Raw genomic sequence first — 21,425 nt, forward strand, 5'->3', positions numbered from 1 at the left:
CGGAGCCGCGACCCTCTCCTGCCTTTTCTGACTTCGGGGCCTCTGCCCCGGGCGCGGTGTCGGTTGTAACACCCGTCGTGGCTGAGCAGGCCCTGGGCACCTGTGGGAACGGGGCTGCCCGCTGGGGACGCCGGAGCCGCACAGCGGGTCGAGGTGCGAGGTGGAAGGGGCGGGGGGATGCGTGAATGGTGCAGGGGTGAGCCTGAGGCCCGCTGGGCTGGGACTGCTGTTCCCAGGCGGGGAAATTCACCATGCTTCAGCACCCCTGGGACCTGGGGGTGCGATGTGGAAGGGAGCTGCGTCTCCCGCATTCCCGCCCTAGGCAGTTTGGGCTGCCTTCGTGTACAGACGTTGGCTCTCCGCAGCAGCTAGCCTACCTTGCTCCCGTTTTTCACCATTCTTCTACACGATTTCAGACAGGAGCAGTGAAAGTGAATGGGCAGTAGTCTCTCAATGTTCCTTGGCAGATTTGGGAGGAGCAGTGTTGTCTAATGCTAAATGAGAAAGAAAATACGACTGTTTTTTGTTGGGTTACATTTGAAAGACTACTTTGCAGTTATAGCTGTTAAAAGTGTATATAACCTCTCCTTACACTAAATTTGTCCCAGCTGTGGTGGGGATTTTTTCATCTCTTAAACTGGAGCAATATGTAAAATATTAGGGTGGAATGCTTGGCTATCAGTAGTAATAGGCCACTTTTTCTTATTTTAGAAGGTATCTGTAATCTCAGTGCAATGCAAGAGTAGTCAGGTTGCAGGCTTGTAATCAGGTAGATTCTAATGACAGAGCTATTCATGTCTGGAACACTCATTTTTGTTATTGTTCTTAAAAACAGCTTTCCAGAGGCTTTAAATTTTCAACTCGACAAACACTTCATTTGATAGCATTGTTTTGACACCTTTTTCAGTCTAACCACACTTTTCGGTGAAGATCTTAAGGTGATTTTGTTGTCAGTATTCATCAGGAGTTTTTAGTAGCGGGAGGAGAGAATAAAGGAGAAAATGTAAGTTTTGTTACAATGATGGAGTGGTGGGGTTTATTTAATGAATTAGATGAGATCTTATATGTGCGATTAAAGCAGGTACGGTTTGCAATATGCAATAGCACTCAAAAGGTGATTGTTATTGATCAAGTTCTTGCCATAACAATTTGTGAAGGAACTCATTTTTTCCTTCAGTTTCAACATACCAAATGAATGCTGTAAGGCATAGTGTATTTTAAAAGGACAGTCACAGAGATTAATGTGATAATATGTGATAAAAAATATCACATAGCATGAGAAAATGCCTTTAACCTAGGTGACGACTAATAGTGTGAAGTGGCTGCCATAGTATATACTACCATTTAGTCTCTGCTGAAAATATTAAATATATATGTAATAGTAGTGACTGCAAAACAAAAGAAATAAGGGCCCAGTCATCAGCTTGCTTCATACAGGCTTACCACACCGTGATTTTAAAAAACTGCTGTCAAAAGTGGGCAACGAAATGTCTCTAGTGTTGAGGTACTTTCATTTTTTTATTGTTATGTAGCCGCTTTTGTATTGTTACTATCTGTGGTTCGTTTCTGAGCCTCTTGTGATTCTGTGTCAAAGAGGAGATACTTCTTTCTTTAGGGATTATTCTGCTCCTGCTTATTATCCTCCTTCTAGATGCTAAGTTTGTTATTGCAAAGGCACTGCCTTCTAGATAGTCTAGTGTAGCAGCAAGAGGTTACTCTTCAAAATCATAGTGACTTTTATGAACGAGGACTTTCATAACAGTCAGTGGAGTTCCCTTTTTTTAAGCTTTCCATTACATTAAAGGAAATTTCTAAACATAGATCATTGGGAGAATTGATCTTTTAAGAGAGGAAAATGTCTCAATTCACATAATTCTGATTTTTAACTTATCTTCCAAAAGCTCAATTTCTGGGTCAAAAGTGCTTTTAGAACAAAGTCTTCCACTTCTTTGGACATTAAGAATATGCCTGTCATAGACAATGTCATTTCTGGTACATGGAAAATCTCAAGGCAAAGAACTATACAGATTATAGAGCATGTTATTAGGAAATGCTGTAATATTTTTCATTTCCTATGATTCACTTATTCTCTTTAAGATCTGTTAATTTTAAATGATTTGGGATTACGGGAGGAATAATTTGCCTTCTCAATGGTGTGAAGCACTTTCTTTTTTATATTTGTCCGCTTTGTAAGTAAATGCACTGGATAATATTGAAAACCCTGAAAAAAGCATCAAGGGACAAGCGTTAATTTCAAGAACTGTAACTTCACTCATATTCTACATCCAGTAAATGATTTAATATTAACCATTGTGACATGATGGTGAGACTAAAAAGTTACATAAGAAATTGCCTTTTCCAGAGCAGTTATCTTTTCTCTAAACTAGTAAAGCTACCTCAAAATGTTGAAGCATACAGATAGTGTAATTGAAAGTATATAAGGACCTTTATTCCAACCCATGTATTTGTTTTAACTGTAGGCAGGATTGATAAGGTTCCTGTGTTTCAACATGTGCTTTTCATGGCTGAGCTCTGTTTTCCAAGTCAGATCTTTCAGACTGAAATTTTCCCTCTTGCATAAATCTGAATTATTTTATTGACATCTTCAGCAAACATGGTGCAGCCATCTCCAGAAGTAACCTTGTCTGTGGATGACCTAAGACAAAACAATAATGCTGTAATCCTAGAACTGCTGGATATTAGAGTGAAAGGAACTGAAAGATGTCATTAAGTACATGCTTCAACTCCAAAGGAGAATCTGCTTTGCCAAGAAAGGGCAAATATATTTTGCAAAGGAATTTTGTCTCTGTAATGTTTTTTTTAAGTTTGAAAATCCTCTACAAACTTAATGTTCTCTCGAAGTTCGTTTTGAGTAACAAGATAGACCAAACTGCCAAGTTTTCTTTTATGTTGCAAGTTGATCATAGTCTTCTGTGGACTCTTCGGTCCTGTTTGCCCAAACTGTGTTTTTTACCACAGACGTATTAATTGGCTTAATCTAGTGTGGAAGTTAAATTTGATTCATAACAGACTTCATAAATGGTATTTAAGATTTTATTTCAGTAATCACTAGAAATGCTATACCTGTTAATGATGTTTACAACTTTTTATTTTCCTGGTAGCATACCAATGATAGCTGGAAATTGTACATTCAGAATGATGCTCTAATTTATGTGTAACCAGCTAAAATGTAATGTGAATTGCTTCTAAAGAGGTTATTGAATTAATGGTGTGTTGAGGAAATTGATTACTTAGAGGTTTTTATTTCTTTCTTTTAGTGTTATCTGCCGGAGTCTAGCAAATAGCAGCAATGGAATAAAAAGAAAATCACCACTTCAAAACTTGCATCTTGTTTCCCGAAGCATACATCATCCCTACTATCCGAGTTCAAAATTTCAAAGACCTCCATTAAGGATATCCATTCAGATGTTCTCTTCTCTTAATCGTCTTCCCCTACGCAAAACAAAACTTTTAAATGTAAAATATGGATACCAATTCCACAGGAACTTTTGGCTAGCTAGACTAGCATCAAGACTTCTCAAACTTCGCTATCTTATATTAGGATCTGCTGTAGGTGGTGGTTATACGGCTAAGAAGGTATTTATCTGAAGAAGCCATTTTATGCATTTTGCCTTTGTTGTTATTACATACTTCAGAACAATAGTTCCTGGTATATCCACAAAAATACAAGATATCATTGTTTGGTCAACTAAGGACAATAAAGATGAGTGAAAATAGAAAACAGATTGTTTAGACAACTAGTATAGATCTTAAAAGATCCAAGTAGTATTATTCATAACTAAAAGATGGTGGGTTAGTATGTTTTATAAGTAGCTAGTACTTTTCAATAGATTGCTCATATGCTTCTCTACATACGTTTCTTTTTCTATTTCTACTATACTTTTTTTCCTTTTTGTATTAGACGTATGATCAGTGGAAGGACATGATGCCAGATCTCGATGAATATAAGTGGATTGTTCCTGACTTCATTTGGGAGCTTGATGAACATATTGACTTCGGTATCACAAAAGCTAACGTGTTACTCTGTCTAAGGACTAGCATACGTAAAACTTAAACATAAGGGCGTAGGTCCTCAGTGCCTCTCTCTAGTAGTATCTTTATAGCTGTAATTTGAGTGAGCTTGTATTGTTAGAGTTTGGTGTGTGAGTCTTACTGAGGTATTTGTTTCAGTGTGTTTGAAGGAAGAAATTAAGCATTGTTTAGAAATGTTAAGATTGTAGCATTCTTGCTAAGATGCAAGAATGTTCTTGTCCTTTTATACAGCCCTATAATCCCATTATTGAAAAGAGAGTTGCAGCGTGATCAAGGAGACTTACACAGGTTTTGGTAGTATTATGCACAAAGTTCGTTCTTTGTATATGAATGGCACTTACAATTTAAAAAAAAAAAAGTAAAAGATACATATAAGTAAAAGACCAATTGAAAATGCCAAATAGTGAACCTATCTATCTACAAAATTATTTTGAACATACAGAAGAAAATGAAAAATATAGGCTCTGTTTTCTTGAACCTTCTGGCTACGGTAGGTTATTGCATATTTTCAGATGAAAGATAGGTATCTTAAAAACAAGCACTGAGTTACTTACACATGCTGGATAGTAAGGTGGTTTTGGGTTTTTTTTAAAAAAGTTTATGAAGATTTTACTACATGTATGAGCATTGCATAAATAAATGCAGAGATTGAATAACTGAGACAAATGTTTTCTTGGTTTTTTGCTAGTCAACACTACATTTTTATAGTACTTTAATAAATTTGGATTTTTTAAAGGATTACAAAATTGGCTTATTTATGAAATTGAAAAATAAGCTTTTCTTAAAATGTACAAGAGGTGAGCATAGTTGCAGTGTCATGTAATTTTAAAATATCTTCTACGAAGTATGTGAGAGAATAATGCATGAAATGTGGTGAAATGCAGCAATAAGTTTTAGACGATTTTAAAGTGTCTGAGACAACCAACTTATCAGGAAGGTCAAAGTCTAAAAAAGCAATTGATTTTTCAGATCTGATAATCTTTCCCAACACTAGTGAGGGGGAGGTGCATGTAGAAAGAAACATTTTAATTCTTTATTTTAAAAAAAAATTTAAGAAGCCATGTCCTGAAACAGTTGCTAGGTTTTACAGCCTAAGCCATTTTTGTTCACAAAAATATTAGGAAAAAAACCCTACTCATGAGCTGTTGTACTGTTTTCCTAGAAAAACTTATCAAAGCCCTTCCGGATGCAGATGATCTTGCCAAACTTCTGCCTGACTTTGAGAAGATTGGAGAGAGCTTTGCTTCACTGAAAGGATTTTTTTCTCCTGGTGAGAACAATTTTTCAGCTTAGTTTAAACTTTAAAAACATAAGCTATTACAAGATGAGGTTACAGATATGTCCTTAGACACTAAAAGGAAGCAGATCCTGAAAATGCATGCCTCTTCATTGAATATCTTGTCTGAAAATGTTACGGACACAGGTAAGTGTAATATATTTTTAAAAACAAGAATTCTAGCAGTAAGTTCAGGGAACCAAAATGTGAAATTGAATAGAAAACTCAAATGCTTATACAACTCTAAACAAACAGATTGAAAGCTGGATTGCTTCAGTGAGTCATAGAAGTTGGACGTGTCCTGCTGGAATTTGGAGAAGGTGAGAGTGGCACTGGACAGTAACAGTACCACAGCTGTTACAGGAGAAAAGAGTTGGATTATTAAGAATGATGGTTCTTAATATTGCAAGCATGTGAAATAAGAGATTTGTAACAAAGGTATTCTTTAGGTTGAATTATATTTTCCATCTGGACACAGCTCCAGAAGGACTTGCTTGAAGATTTAGGTTAGGTAGGGGCTGTGTTTCAAAGGAGTAGGTGGGAGTTCTAAATCCTTTTCAAAAGACAAGGGCATGATTTGTCGATTCAGTGTGCCCAAGTAGTAGTAGGCTTAATGTTTTTCAGGTTTGGGGAGACTTAAATAAGACATTTCTGATTGGTGGGCTTTTTAAAACTAAAAATGATTGATTTATCATATCTGACTTGCTAATGAGCACAGCTCAAAACTTCACCTAGTCATTCTTGTAAAAAAAAAATGCAAGATTATTCCTATTACATACCTTATCAAACTGCATAAATTTGTATTTATGAAAGATTATATGTGAGGTGTTATAGTCGTTGCTCTAAGCGTGTTTGAAAATATTTCCATATCAGTGTGCATAAGAAGTGTATTTTCATTTTCTTAAAATAATGTCGATGGCAGAACTAGTTTATTAATCTTACAAACTTAGTGAGCACCTAAGTAGGGATCAAGTTCAACAGAGTGACAAGTAGATTACAATCTCCTATGTATTTTGGCTGTTTAAAAATTTAGCTGTTTAAAATTGTGATGTTAGTGACTGGTGTTGTGAGATGTCACCTATTATTTGTTATCATACTCACATGGGCATAGTTGCCATTTATGATTGTGTGGTCCTCCAAATGAGACAAAGATCCCTCATCTTTGTTTTGCATTTTGTTTTGTATTTATAATTTTTATTTCCCCTCTTCTGCTGATTTTTCACAGGTTACAATTTGGTTAGTGAAGTCATAGGAGCTTCTGATCTACTTCTGTTGTTAGGTGTGTAAAAGCTGTTTTTACTGCCCTTAACGTGCCTCTTTAAAGCAAACTGTTAAAGCACTACTATACTAAGAGGAGTGAATATCAACGTAAACACAACTATTTACTGCAATTTAATATTGATTTACAAATACTTTCCAACTATTTTAAAAATACTTATATCCTCACACATGAGAATGAATAGATGAATAGTTGTGATTTCTCTGCCACAGTCCTTAGTAGATGCTTTTTATTTCAGGTATTTTCTCGAAGCTTGTTTTGAAAATCCATGTCATTACTGTAGGAAAGAATATGGATTTTTTTCTTGTTATCATAATACCAATGGAATTTGTATCATCCTTTCACATTTTTCAGAAATAATTAATTTTACAATGTTTTCAAAACTTTAATAGTCTATCTGAAGCTGCCTACTCCCTTGTGATATAACTAATCTGAGTCACAAACTAGATATAAAATTTTCAGATGAGTTTTAAACTGAATTTCTTTTTCAGTTTCTTAAGGTGAATCTGTTTTTTAGTAGGAACTTCAAAGATTATTGAATTATTAATTCTTGGGGGTTGAAACTTTAATTTTATAGTAGGTGTGGTTTGAGACTTTTTAAGTGCCTCTTGCATGTTATGATGAGTTTCTGTAATTATGTCCTAGGTTCTCCAGGAGAAACAGCATTCAGAGCGACTGACCAGGGATATGACAATGACAAACAGTACAAGAAGGTAATTAATTACTCTCTTGCAAAACTAAAAATGTCTTGACAACAGGTTATTTTTTTAAAAAATGCTTCAGTAGCTAGTTGCAGATGTTTATTTGAAGCAGCTTGAATAGAATTTTTCATTGAAAATGACTTGAGTATGCATTGTTGTTTTTAATGTATAAACAGTACAATGATAAACATTTTACTGTAAGGAAAATATAAGGCAGCCATAAAAATCTTTACAAATTGCGTTCTTAAGAAAACTAGTTTCTAATAAGAATATAATTTTAGGTATTTTGTGTGCATTCTCAATTTTTCAGGGCACATTCTCAGTGGCACTTGAGCTTATAGCTTATTACTGAAGTTGATTTAGTGGTAGTTGTTTTCAAGCATTTCTGCTCGCAGCCTCGTTTCTGTTGACATTTTCATGGTTGTGATCCTTACTTAAGAATTTCTGCCTTAATAAAGAATTTCTATTTCTTAATGAAGTCTGTCTTTTTACTTTATTTAGATAAAGCATACATCACACTTTTGTTACTATCATCTGGAAAAAAATGTTACTGTAGTTTGATAACTAAAAGTTTTAGCATTTTTTTTTTCTTGAAATAAGGTAAAGTTTCAATTTTTTGCTGTCATGAGTAGTAGTTCTTATTTCTATTAAATTCCTAAATTATACTGTTGCTCATTCTTTAAAGGCTTTTAATTTTTCCTGTGTATGTTTTTTAAAACTCTTTAAAAATGGAAGGAAAACAATATATATCAGAGAATTTGTAAAGTATTATGTATTAATTAATTTTTGCAATTGAAAGTGTCTGAACTAAAACTGGGGCTTTTACATAAAAGACATTTCTGTATATGCAGGCATGTATACATTTATTCTACATTAATTCTGCATGGCAATATATAGTGAAACCTGTACAAAGCTTACTATTTATAACTGTTTTTTTTTCCCTTTAGAACAGTGATGGATTTCTACATGAGAATTAAGTTAGCTTTTTATTTCCCTTTTGTTGATAAACTGTCTATATATATTGTTTTGTTTTCTCAAGTGATTGCTTAGCACAGGTTTCACTGTTTAAAACATAAAAAATACCTTCCTATTGATTTGTGAAGAAGTGGCCATCTTAGTTTATTGTCTTTGATAACTAAAATAACTGAGATTCTTACTGAATGAGTAATATCACTAATACTTATTATTATTCTGGTTTTTTGGATGTGGTGACAACTGCATTTTAATGTTGCCAACAAAACTTTGGCTGTGGTATGGAAAATACCAACCCATGTTGAATCAGTATGATTTAGAAAATTTAGTCTGGTGTGCTAATTCTTGTTATTCCAATTCTATTCGATATATTATGCTTAGAAACTGTTGATTTGCTAATTAATATGGTCAATTTGGGTTGTAATATTTCAAACAAGGCACATATGAATACCTAACAAAGGATAATCACTTAGTTTATTGGCAAGCAAAATTATTATTTTCAAGACGATGGGTTAGGTGGCCTTTCTTTCATTCAATGTTTGCAACTACCAACTGATACTAGTTTAAGAATTGTGATTGTATGGATGCATAAAGTGCTGTAGCATGGTATTAAATGTGTCTGAGCTGGTTTTCTTTCATTGTGAAAAGATGAGTAACTGATAAAAGAATCTAGGAATTCGTCTTTGGAGGAATGTTCTGTAGAACTGTTATTGGGCATGGTCCTCAGATGGGTCTCTAAACTTCGTGTAGAATGAGTGAGAAACCAGTTAGTTTGCAAGATAACTGTGAGAGAGTGAACCCTGTTGCGAATACTGAATCAGGCTGTACTACTTCTTGCCAGCTAATGTGTTTATCTCGTAATTTCTCATTTAATACAAAAGGTACAATTTTTTTTGAGAGAATTAGATTAAAATGACTGGAGTGTTCAGACAAGTAATTTAAATAAGTGGAGTTCAAATCTGTTTCTACTTGGGTTAGATAAGAAATTTTGTTCTCAGAGAACAAGGAGAGAAGATAGTTATAAAAGCTATAGTGTAGTAAAATATTTTATTGTATTGCATGTGTGGGACTAGTTCAGGCTTGCACTTGAAATGGCAGTGGTACCTTCTTAGAAAATTCTCTTACACTGCTGTCTGTCTCTGAAAAATTTCCTAACGAGTTTCAGCTTCCTATTAAAGTGAACAAATCCTAAAGCTTAGGCCAATTTTTAAAGAAAATTTATAGTGGTTGTAGATATGATGAAGTGGATGTGAAAAATGTGACTCAAGTATTGATTTGGGACTTAGAAGCCAGATAAATAATTCAAAACCAACCACGCAGTCCTTTCTCTGCCTCTGGTACTTTGGTAAAAATCTCATGCCTTGAAGAAGCTGATGGGCTGTTGAGGATTTGGCAGTGCGCAGACTGCCTTGCTCAGCCAGCACGGGGTCACCCTCAGTTGGTATAAGAAGCAGCACAGTAATTTTACAGCTCTTCAGTACAGCTACTGCTGGAGGCTGAGGAAGAGGCTTTAGTAAGGAATATCACTTGACTTGCATACTCTTTTTTTTTAAACATTCTCATTTGTTTTATTCTTTCTTGCAAGTTATGCAATAAAGTTTCCATAATTTTCTCTTTTCTGTTCATAGCACTGTTATATTCCCAAATTAATTCCCAGTTTCATGTTATAAGTACTCTGGATAAAATTGTGACATTTATTCAGATTCTTAGAAATTGATCCCTTTATCTTCCTCGTGATTTTCATCCCTTCACATCCCTTGGCATTCAGTTATTTTTCCTGCAAGGACTTACTGTGGCTCAGCTTTTCTCGTGAACAGTTACACTGAAGTCAGTGGGAAATAGTGGAAAGAGTCAAGGCGTGCAAAAAGATAGGACTTTGGTTACTTGTGAAAATGGGACAGAAATACTTCAGTCATGAGGAACTTTTAAATTAAAGAGATAATCATATTTGACTGAAGTACAGCATGTTAACTTCTAAAGTAAAATAATGTGTATTTTTAAAAAACATATGTAGTAACAATGTCAGCGCTTGTTTTGCCTTTTTTGTTTATTATGCACCCAGGTTCTCATGATGACTTTGCAGGGTTTGTCCCACTATGTTTGTCAACTAGTGTTATTACCCTTTACATTGTTTCTTTGATAATGAAAATAATAATATAATGATGGTAAACAAATTATTTTTTGAAATCCCATTAATTGATCAATATTGATTTTTCTAGAGAAAATTTTTTAAAATAAATATAGTTTTACACTGGAATGATTGATTACTTTTTTTTGCAGGAGGGGAAACATTGGTAGTTTCCAATGACAGACAGACGTAAACATTTTTGTTTGTGTCTTGGTTCTTACCAGCCTGGGTGTTGTATGTATAGTTCTGTGCTATTTAAGGTTCTTGGTATTTATTTATTTATTTATTTTAATTCAAGTTCAAAGAAATAGAAAATAAGGGAAATGAGATTATTGACTGATACGTACAAAGAAGAAAGCGTTGTTGAGAAGCCTTTTAAATCACTGTATTTTTTTACTTGAATATTTTAGTAAATTGAGTAACTGTAGTTGAAAAGGGCTTCTCTTACTTTACTATGGAGTAAGAGTCATGTGGACCAGATGTCTTAGAAAGTAATTCCACATCAAATAATTAGATTTGGTGACTTCAGACATTTGTTCCCGTTTAAATGCTGAAAGGCCTTCAGTGGGGTTTTTTTGTGTTTTCTTAACCCATAGCATAATGTTTAAAGGGACTGTCAGGTTGTATTAAGAGTTTCCTTGTTTATGGAATGGCAAAATACTATTATTGTTCCTCCAATACCAAGTGTAGCTGTGAGGCTGTCTCTCCTTGCTGCTGTATAGAAATGAAGTCTTTCATTTTACCGGAGTTCTTGACACAGCTCTAATGTGTCTGCTAGTCTGGCAATATTGAAATTTATTAAATCTTAAAATGATTCAGTAAAATACAAATGTGAAGATTTTTCTATTCTTGAAATGTTATGCAAATCACCATTTAACAAATGTTTGGTTATTTGATTGTCTCTCATCTTTTATCCATTCTCTCCTGTTATGTTTATCCTTATGTGTACATGCCTGTGTGTGTATTTCGTGCAACAAATATAGAATTTGATGGTAGATGTCTCGAATTCTTACACCAAAGTTCTATTTCAGGGTTTATTTTGATTCCTGAAGTGCATTTTTGAAACCTTTCATTTCACTGAATGTTTTCTTAGAAGAAGATGCAATATTTTTTAGAGCTTTATTTAAATAGTTCATTAATACTTTTGTCTACATTCTCTGAAATAAATTGTACATAAAGTTCCAGTAGATGCTGGCATAGTGTCTCTAAATCGATTTTAAAAGACAGCTTACCTTTACAAGAATATTTGGTGTGGAGGGAAAGGAAAAGAAAACCAAGAAAAGGAATAAACATGAAGTTGCAGGGATTTTGAAGTGATCAAAAAAGATTTATGATAGATTTAATTTAAACTGCAGTGTGTTACTTTTTTTTTTTTACACTCTGGAAACTATTTTGCTTCTCCTACTTTGAGAAAGTTAAGTAGCAGGCAAAATAATCTTTCAATAAACTGTCTACGTTGCTAGGAATAAGAACAAAATGTCAGTAACTTTTGTTACTGATAAAGTTGAACCTATTAGCTGTTGTGCACACCTTTGTGTAGAATATCCAAAACACTCTCTGTAAATATGTGCATGGTTAAGTTGTGAAAAATTGCTGGTACTTAAAAACTTCTGGTATGAATAATTGAAATGAAATCCTGAAACCTCTGAGAATATTTTAAAGCCGGGATAGTTGAATTTTCTTAAGATTTAGATGCTTAAAGTTGAGTATAATTATAAAATGTAGCTAAATGTTTAATGTCTTGTGCTACCTGGATTTGCAAAATGCATGGTTTTGCTGGCTATATCCACTCCCAGCTAGCTAGCAAGAGATCTTGCTAATCAAACTTCACTTTTGTTTGAACTGACCCATTCATACCTGTTTTTCATCTGTCTTTGTTGTGCCCTTTGGTTAAACTATGTTCTCCTTACACCCCAAATTTTTCCTCTCCTTTTTATTATAAACTCATGGCAGGGCCTGCTTGGTGAACTCATTCTGTTACAACAACAAATCCAGCAGCACGAAGAGGAAGCACGCAGAGCCGCTGGCCAATATAACATGGGCTCTTCTCAGCAGAAGCGAAAGGTGATGGCTTAAGGGACAATATGTACTGTATTCACACTAATCAAATACTTCAGCATTCTGCATTTCAGCTAGAAAAATCTAATTATTACAGCTGACCTCACTGCAGATGTATAGTCCTGTTTCAGTTTAACAAAGTTGCATTTAAAGCAACTGGTGTTAAAAGCAGAACAGGTACTTTGTGTCACTTTGAAATTGTATGTTCTCTGCCTCCATTAAAACTGTTGTTTAAAGTTCATACATTAAAAATGCATTTAAGGAAAGTATATGAATAAATGTCAAGTCTGTTTTCTCTGCTGTTGCTTGCTTACAGTAGCGCTACCTTGTAAGAGTATAGCTGTTCACAGGCCATAGGTCTCTGGGAACATTTTTTCCTGTTTTATACTGTTACCAGTCTGAAAATGACAGCAACTCCTTACAAACCATTTTCCACAGACAATTAAATACTGCTGTTAATAACAGTCCCTACTGTATATTCATCAAAGGTATTCCTTTGTCTGTTTTCCCTCTTAAAGCACAGTTTATACGGATAGACTGGCTGTTGAACATCTGCACATCACTTTACTTACTTAAATTAACCTCTGATCATTTTATTCATTATTATATGTCTGAGAAACTGGAAATGCTTCCTAAATTGGGATATTTTAGTTGTCTAATCTCTTACAGCCTGTAATTCTTAACAACCTCTGACCATTTTATTCATTATTATATGTCTGAGATAAACTGGAAATGCTTCCTAAATTGGGATATTTTAGTTGTCTAATCTCTTACAGCCTGTAATTCTTAACCACATTGTTCTGTTGGCTGCTTCTGTGCCCCCCAAAAAATCTTTCTGTTTACTCATATTTTTCAACAGCTTTAGAATTGGGCACTGGATACAGAACTTAATCTTCTGTACATCTGAAGATAACTCCCACAGAAAGAGGAACACAGTAAATGTGAATTAAACTTTTAGACATAGCTGCATAGCTGCAATTGTCATGCTTTTTAGTCTGTCAACAGAGGAGGTCACTGTTCTGAAACTATAGTAGCATTTTAAACTCAAATATTTTAATACTTTCTTGTCTTTTTTTTTATGGTTTAGAACTACAAGCCCTGGCAACTCTAAACTGTTAAGCTTCCTTTAATTAAAAAAAAAAAAATATGCTGAAAGGCCATTTTTCCTCATTTCATTTTCCAAATGTATTTAGTTAATATTCTGTCTGGATATAACACTGACGTATTCTGTCCTCAGTTATGAATCTAGGGATTGTTTAACAAAATATAACAGAAATGCAATTATTTGAGATTATTTTATCTCAATAGATATCCTACAAATGTCCTCACATTAATTTCTTTACAGATGTGTATTTTAGTATTAAAGATGTCTTCAGTGTCTAAATAGTCTCCTATTTGTTCAGTTACTTTTTTTTTTTTCATAAAGGTAACTCCTTCAGCCTCTGTCAGACTGTATACAGCTTACTGGGGGAGCCGGAGCATGGAATACTAGCTTGAAGTCTATAATAAAGTGTATGAAAATGTAAAAATTACTGGAAAGGCAATACATTTTTATATATCAAATATTGTATCAGCCTAATAAATGCAATCAGGAAAAAAGAGCTTGATATTACATTTGTTTCTGACTGACATTGTATCTTCTTAATACTTTCTTGCAACTAATTCTACAATTCCCAAGCTGTAAAATAGCTGTAAGGGCTATCTCTGTAAATGTTATCATGTCCTCCAAGGCAGGTACTCTGCGTTTTGAGTTTTAAATCTAACTGTCCTTGCATATAAAAAGTTTTAATTTAGCATTCAAGTGTGCTGTTTGGCATACATGCCTAATGACGAGGAATGTGTCTTGTTTGTCACACTAATCTTTTTGTTTGAACCAAACTGAAAGAGATGGTAAACTATTTTATTTAATATCTTGATATGAAGATATAACTTACAGGTTCCAATCATTGATCCAAATTCTACTTTGGAAGAAGAAATTGTTACTGTCATTGAAATAAGTCATTGCATGCCCTTTTGACAATGCATAAACTAACCTTGTTTTTTAACTGAGTTGACTTGCTTGCCTGCCTACTAGAGAACATGATCATTTCATTTCCATTCTTGGAAGTACTGTTGCCCAATTTACTTACACATTTTCCATTTTAAATTAATTACTCTATAATAAATCTACTTCAGTTGTAAATTGAATAATAGTAAGAACTATCTCACAGTCAGGAGAGGGTATTAAAAACAGAAATGTAGTTGTTTCCTGTTGATTTTTTTTTTTTTTTTTTTTGGTTAGCCTTTTGATAAATATTTAGTGGTATAATTGATTAATCTTTTATAGCTGCACTGTGCATGGCTGCTTCTTATATGCATTTTGTCTAGGCCTTGGTATCTTCATTTATGTTACTGGAAATCATTGTAGTTCTTCTGTAGATGATCAGTTTAGAATTATTTATAGTCTGGTTAGAGAATATACAAAACCAGTAACCGTGGCTTCAAAGGTCCTGAATTTTCAGAGGCACATACTTATTTTATACAATGTGTGACAAAGCTTCTTGGAAAGCAACCACTGTGCAAAGCGAGTAATTCTAGAAGGAACTTCTGCTAATCTTAGTGAACAGGTATCTGCATCTTTGTATACAGGAACCTTTGATTCAAACTGGCTCTACAGTTTTCCTTTCTCGTAACTTTTTATGGTGGCAATGAGGAAAGAAGGAGGAGTCTTGATGTACAAACTGTGCTGAACTGTGTTAAACAAATACTGATGTGCCTATATAGAGATATTTTAATAGTTGATTTTTTTTTTTGTGAGTAGAAATTGTAGGTTATTCATAATGTGGCTGTTAGGACTTCAGATATTTATGATAGTTTTAGCTTTTATTGGCAACTTAAAAATTTTTAGCAATATTGTGAATTACATGTTTGAAATACTGTATGTACAAACATTCAAAGCACACCTGAACCAAATGCTGAAGCATATACATTGTTCTAGAGCTGGTTGTTATTTTTGACGTAACTTACCTAACTGTCCTCGTTAGAATTAATCATCTAGTGCTAGATAATTCTTTGATTTAGGTCTTGCAACATGTGGCTGTGTGCAATATTTTTGCTTACTGTGTTTAATGTAAGTATAGTGTACATAAAAGTCAGTACTCATGTGGTTAGAGGTAACCTGTCTATAAGTATGCACTTCAAAGATGCGTCAGGGCCCCAGGAGTACTTTCAGGGACAGCTTGCTTGAGAGCAGAGAGTGGGGAAAATGTTAACTGCTTTGAAAATCTGCAGCACATGGAAACACTTTGTTTTCCTTTTCTTTCCTTTATTTTCTTGCTGCTTCTGACTCTTCACACCACTTCTTTGCCCTTCTATTTTTCTTTTCCCCTTATGTCTTTGAGGTATTTAAAGTGTGTTTATATAAATGTTTATTTACATATACCACCTTGTGGCTGTATGCATCAAGTTGTCTGTGTGCTAAACTAACCCTGTTTCTGATGCACTTTTACCATTACTGAACTAATTAACAGAAATTAAAAGGAAGTCAATTTACAGCACTTCGTCTGCTGCTTATGAATAAGAAAATAATTGGATATAGATGGAAGTGTCAGCCTGGATCGTTTTCTATAAAGTGCAGGCACAATCCTGTATATTACGGGTTTAACAGCTAAATAATATCAATCACTATCAATAACTGGATTTTTTTTTTCTTGTTTAATCTGTAACAACTGGTGTGAAATTATAGTAACTAAATTGATTGGTGTGTAAATGACAGCTGTCCTCTGCATGTTAGGTATGTTCTTTCTGATATGAAGCTAACTCGAGTTGTAAATGTCACAAGCTTTACTACATGGATTTTATTTGAATATTGAAGCTTTTACCTTTATCATTATTTCAGAAATTGTTTAGATTATAATTTCTTCTAAATTTCATACTTCATCAGCCAACTCTTAGATTTTATGTTGTTTGTAAATGTTTACATCATATGAATTTGTATTGCACCATTTATGCTTTTGTCTTTGTTATTAAAAGGGGTTTGTTTTGAGCAAAGTTTATTACACCTTGATGAACCTATTTTAAGAATTACTCTAATTGCCTGGTCATATTACATTTATGCATTGAACTTCAAAATGTTTATATCCTAAAAATAATATCCTAAATATCTTAATTTTTCCACGTTTTGATATAATTTAAATAATTTTAAAATAACCCTTCAAGACTGCCCTGACTAACTACAATTTATGAAGTTGTGCATGCATGTTTAGGACTATAATTCTGAAAAACCAATATGAAATACAAATCTCCTTGAAGATTCAGAAATAATGAATACTCACTTGAAAGTAGTTTCTGTAGTAAGCAGCTGGTTTTGTGCTTGTATCCCATTAAGGTTGTGCTAATTCAGGAAATGAACATATGAGATTCTGAGAGTTTGACTGCTAAAATTACATTTAGGGCAGTGGCCAGAAAACTCTGAGCACCATATAGAGTTTGCTTTTCCCTAAGCCCACTTTCCTAGTATTAAGTCTTGAAGGGTTAATTTTTGCATTTGCATCTACTGGAATTGAGGCTTTTTTTAACGTGAGCCTCCTGTTGCAGATGGAACCTTTCCATCAGTGTTAAATCTCAAATGCTAATTGAAGAATTTCACTTGCTTTAAAATGCATGTAAAGTCAATTTTCTTATGTGGAATGAAACTTTCAGTTTGATTTGATTACTTGCAGTGGATAAACTAAACAATGTGTTTAGTAGCCATGATTCTTTTTCTTTGTAGGTTTCTGACAAAGAGAAGATTGATCAACTTCAGGAAGAACTTTTACGCACTCAGGTAACTTTTCTGAGTTACTGATGTCTTAAGTAGAGATTTATGTGCAGCAGACTCAGATTTACTAGACAAAAGCACACCTGAAGTATAAGATATTTGGTAAAAATACAGTGCTTTTTTTCAGTCTTTAAGTTTATCAATAGAGAGTTGACTCTTTTGGCACAAACCAAAGGTCAGTCTAGTCTGTTCTTTCTCTGACAATGACTGACAGAATGCCAGAGGGGAGTGTAAGAATAGGGCAAACGTGTAATCATACTTTCCCAGAATACCTTCCTTGTCTTCAATGCTATATATTCCTGAAAGGTAAAGTTAGCCCAAGAGAGTTGTGTAAATACAATATTCCAGTTTTTAGCTTGTTACGCATGCTAACTTCCTCCTTACATTCTACTGTTCTCTTTTTTTAACTTCAATGATGCTAAATATATCTGTGATATCTTGTATGTTTAAATGGCACATTTGTTGCACAAAGGAAATGAGTTTACATATTGAAGAGTTACATTTTAATCCCTTCATCTGGGAAACATAATTTCTAGTAAAGAAGCTTTTAAGTGCATTTGCTTGACCAAACGTCAGAGGTCCAAGAGGAAAAATAGGCATCATATGGCATATGTGGGGCAAGACATTGATTATAGTGCAGCTGCATTCAGGAGAGCCAAAGTATCCTTTTTGTTCCATCAAGAAAAATAATTGCAGTTACAATGCTAGAGTTGCATATAAGCCATGCAGTGTTAATCAAAATCTGTTTTGTGAGGCAGTATGCAGTTCTTTCAATTAAAGCTGTTTCTATGATTGGACTATTTGGTATGAAAATTGTGATGGGCAAATTAAAAGCTTTTTCTCTGTCCTCTCTTTGGGATTTAAGAGGATACATAATCCCTTCAAGAAGCTGAAAAAGGATGGTGCTGTTCAGAGTGATGTCATTTAAAAAAAATCAAAAAGTGAAAACTTGAATGATAATGACAACTATTGGTAGGATTTTTTAATATATGTTTCTAAAAAACATTGCTTCACAAAACCCAAGCCACTTTCAATCTCTGAATGTCTTCTATCCAGTTCAGTTGTTGTAGTTTAATACAGTCTGAGACAAGATGTGCTTTATGCAAGTGAAATACTGTTTTCAATATCTCCTCTTGTTACTTCTGTTAAAGAGAAGCCTGCTTCGTTAGCTGTCAGAAAAGGAAATGATCTGCAGAGATCAGCTTTAGGATGACTGCTTTTCAAACTAGCCTTTTAAAAAGTGCATGACCTAACTTCAGAGGGTGTAGGAGTTCAATGATAGACATTTAGAATGCACATTTTTAAATACACGTTTTTCTGTGTATAGTGAATACATACATGTTACTTTGTTCCCCTTACATAAAACTTATACTTACAATCTGACAAGGTTAAAATAGTAATAAATCTAATATCATCTATCAAGGATGCAAGTATATATGAGCATAAATTGTTTAAGAACGAAGTCACAAAAATAAAATCGTTTTCATGTCTCTGAAATTTGGTCTTCCTTTCAGTAGCTAATTTAAGAATTCCCTACATCAGCTCAACCGAGGTGCATTTCCAGCCCTTCTCAGGGGTGCCTTTCATAATATTGGGCAATACAGTATGCAGCTGCAGATCTGGTTTACAAAGAAATATTTCATCCCTTAGGCAGTCCTTATAGAGCAGGAACCATGATTCCTCAGCTATATGATTTACAATTCTTGTTTAGACAGCAACGCTTTCTCCTCCTAGGTGTGTTGCCTTACAGTAAACTTATAAGAGTTTCATATATTATACCCTAATGAGGCTTTTCAGTGCAAACGTGGTATAACATGGGACTCAGTCCTGTCTCATTCATTGATTTGAACTTCACCAAATCTCATTCCAACAAAGTTTTAATCTTCTTAATTAGCAAGGCAGAACTAGTTACTTTAAGCTAGACTTTTTTCAGGGTTGATGCATATTAGTCATATTAGTCATTACTTTGGTTTGCTTGTTCTTAAGTTAATGTACAATTACAATTTATTGTATCTGTAGGCTTCTAAATTGATTGGCTCTGACTCAGCCACATTGTTTTGATACGAGGTTTTGTAACTTCCTTATACATTTGCTAGCTTTGAAAGCATTTATTACCTACCTTTTTTTGTAACAGCTTGAAATTTGATTTGTTCTTAAAAGTACACTCAGGCCAAATACATTTCTACATCATAGAAAACAGTTTCCAGAGTAGATATCAAAGCTATATTCATGTCTCATCTTCAGAGGACAATCATAATCTTCTTCTAAACAGGACTGAGCTGGTACAGTTGTTTCTTGAACTGAGGTTGTATACTGAAGAAAGAGCCTAAACTGCGCTTGCAAATTCACATTTAAACCCTGTAATCTTTTTGATTGAACATCCAGTTCCCACCGACACTAATTTCTCTCTGTGTATGTGTAGCTCCTTCGAAAATGATTGTTGTTTTAAGATGCTTAAAGTTTGATTTATGTATCCCCAGGTTTGAATATTGTGGTCTTACTAAAAGTTTTGAACCAAAGATGTTACGTTGCTGACAAAAAATTCTAACCTTCTCTTGATGATCTTGTATTTTTAATAAACTGTAGTGTTCACAAAGGTTTCTATATTTTTGAAAGACACTTCTATATTTTCTATATTTATTTCTATAGTTTCTATATTTTTGAAAGAAATAAAGGACAATATATTTTTCATAGGTAAAACTTTGCTCATGTGAGTGTACTATTTCTGTAATTACAAGAGTGTATTTCTACTGTTTTGTAGCTCAAATACCAAAGAATGCTTGAGCGATTAGAGAAGGAGAACAAAGAATTAAGAAAATTGGTACTGCAAAGAGATGACAAGGGAATTCATCAGAGGAAGTTAAAGGTACTTATGTGTTACAAATCAGCATAGAAATATAATTATGGCGTATTTTCCATGATGCTATTCTAAATTGTATTTGTTAATTCATATATGAGCTTTTAATATTTGTTAGAAGATATCTATGGTAATTTTTTGACATGTTAAGGCTTTTATACATCCTTTGTTTTTTGAACTATGTAACTTTTGGAAATGGCTTCAGTTGAAGAGCACAAAGGGGTTACCAGATCTAACTAAATAATGTACCTAAGTAAGTGGGAAACGTGGATTGGGTTTTTTGATGTAGCTTCACTGTATTTTCTAATATATATGCTTCCAGCTCTTCTTACACAGTCTGATACCTTTGTGCTTTGTCATAGGTCTTACTGAGTTTGGTAGAAATATGGTTATGGGGTCAGGAAACATCTTTTAATGGCCCTGTATAAATCCAGGGAGAATAAACTGCTTTTGCTTTTGTCTGCTAACATCCTAAACGTTCTAAAAATGGACGTTTTCTACCTTTCTCTGCGTCACTTGCTGACCAGAAAGGATCTTCCTCTTTCCTCTGGGAACTGGAAGATAAGGAGTTCTTACTTGTACAGAATGAGAATGATAACCGTATACCATTGTTAATGCTTACTGTTCATCAAGCGGAAAATGTAAGTCTAGATGTTTAATGGAAGAAACTCAGTTCAGCTTCTTAACTTGGAAACTGTGAAGTCTGGGTGGTGGTGTTATCTTATGCTGTACTAAGAGCTCTCTTTTTGCTCCTTCAACAAGATGCATCTGCAACTGTAGTATTTGCATCCACATGGATGACTTTACTTGATATTGTACTTCATAAGAGAAATCTGTGCTGCAGTATAGGTAGTTTAGGTTTCAAACCATCAGGAGAGAATAAGCACATTTTTACAGATGAGTTTACAGAATATACAGATGAAGTAGTCTCAAACTCAGTCTTTGTTCTGTTAATTGGCTGTATTTTCTCTCTGTACTTTTTTTTGTAGAAATCCTTGATAGATATGTATTCTGAAGTACTCGACATCCTGTCTGATTATGATGCCAGTTATAACACTCAAGATCACCTGCCTCGAGTAAGTAGATAAAAAATTTGAGACTTTTTACTGAAACACCAGTCTTATAATTAAATGTTCTATTCACTTATATTCCGGAATAATCCAGAGCTACTGCTAGGTTATTTTTTTGTAACTCCAGGGTTTTTGCTTAAGACATGTTCTCCATTTTAAATGTAACAAGAGAATTTTGAGAATAACCAATGTAACGATGTTAAATTTGTCATATATAAAACCCAGGTATTCCT

The 21,425-nt window shown here is 34.0% G+C and overlaps 1 protein-coding gene across 1 annotated transcript in view; it reads left to right on the top strand.

The window, feature by feature from the left end:
- Nucleotides 1-283: 283 nt before the first annotated feature.
- Nucleotides 284-21,425, top strand: part of OPA1 (optic atrophy 1 (autosomal dominant)) — a 56,025-nt gene continuing 34,883 nt past the window's right edge. Inside the window, exons 1-9 of the mRNA XM_009701247.1 lie at nucleotides 284-311; nucleotides 3,278-3,597; nucleotides 3,923-4,019; nucleotides 5,216-5,323; nucleotides 6,555-6,608; nucleotides 7,254-7,321; nucleotides 17,218-17,271; nucleotides 20,027-20,131; nucleotides 21,112-21,198. Of these exons, the coding sequence (XP_009699549.1) occupies nucleotides 284-311; nucleotides 3,278-3,597; nucleotides 3,923-4,019; nucleotides 5,216-5,323; nucleotides 6,555-6,608; nucleotides 7,254-7,321; nucleotides 17,218-17,271; nucleotides 20,027-20,131; nucleotides 21,112-21,198 (921 nt within the window). The remainder of the gene's footprint in view (nucleotides 312-3,277; nucleotides 3,598-3,922; nucleotides 4,020-5,215; nucleotides 5,324-6,554; nucleotides 6,609-7,253; nucleotides 7,322-17,217; nucleotides 17,272-20,026; nucleotides 20,132-21,111; nucleotides 21,199-21,425) is intronic.

Source organism: Cariama cristata, unplaced genomic scaffold (assembly GCF_000690535.1).
Source record: "Cariama cristata isolate BGI_N322 unplaced genomic scaffold, ASM69053v1 scaffold16995, whole genome shotgun sequence".
Lineage (NCBI taxonomy): Eukaryota > Metazoa > Chordata > Aves > Cariamiformes > Cariamidae > Cariama > Cariama cristata.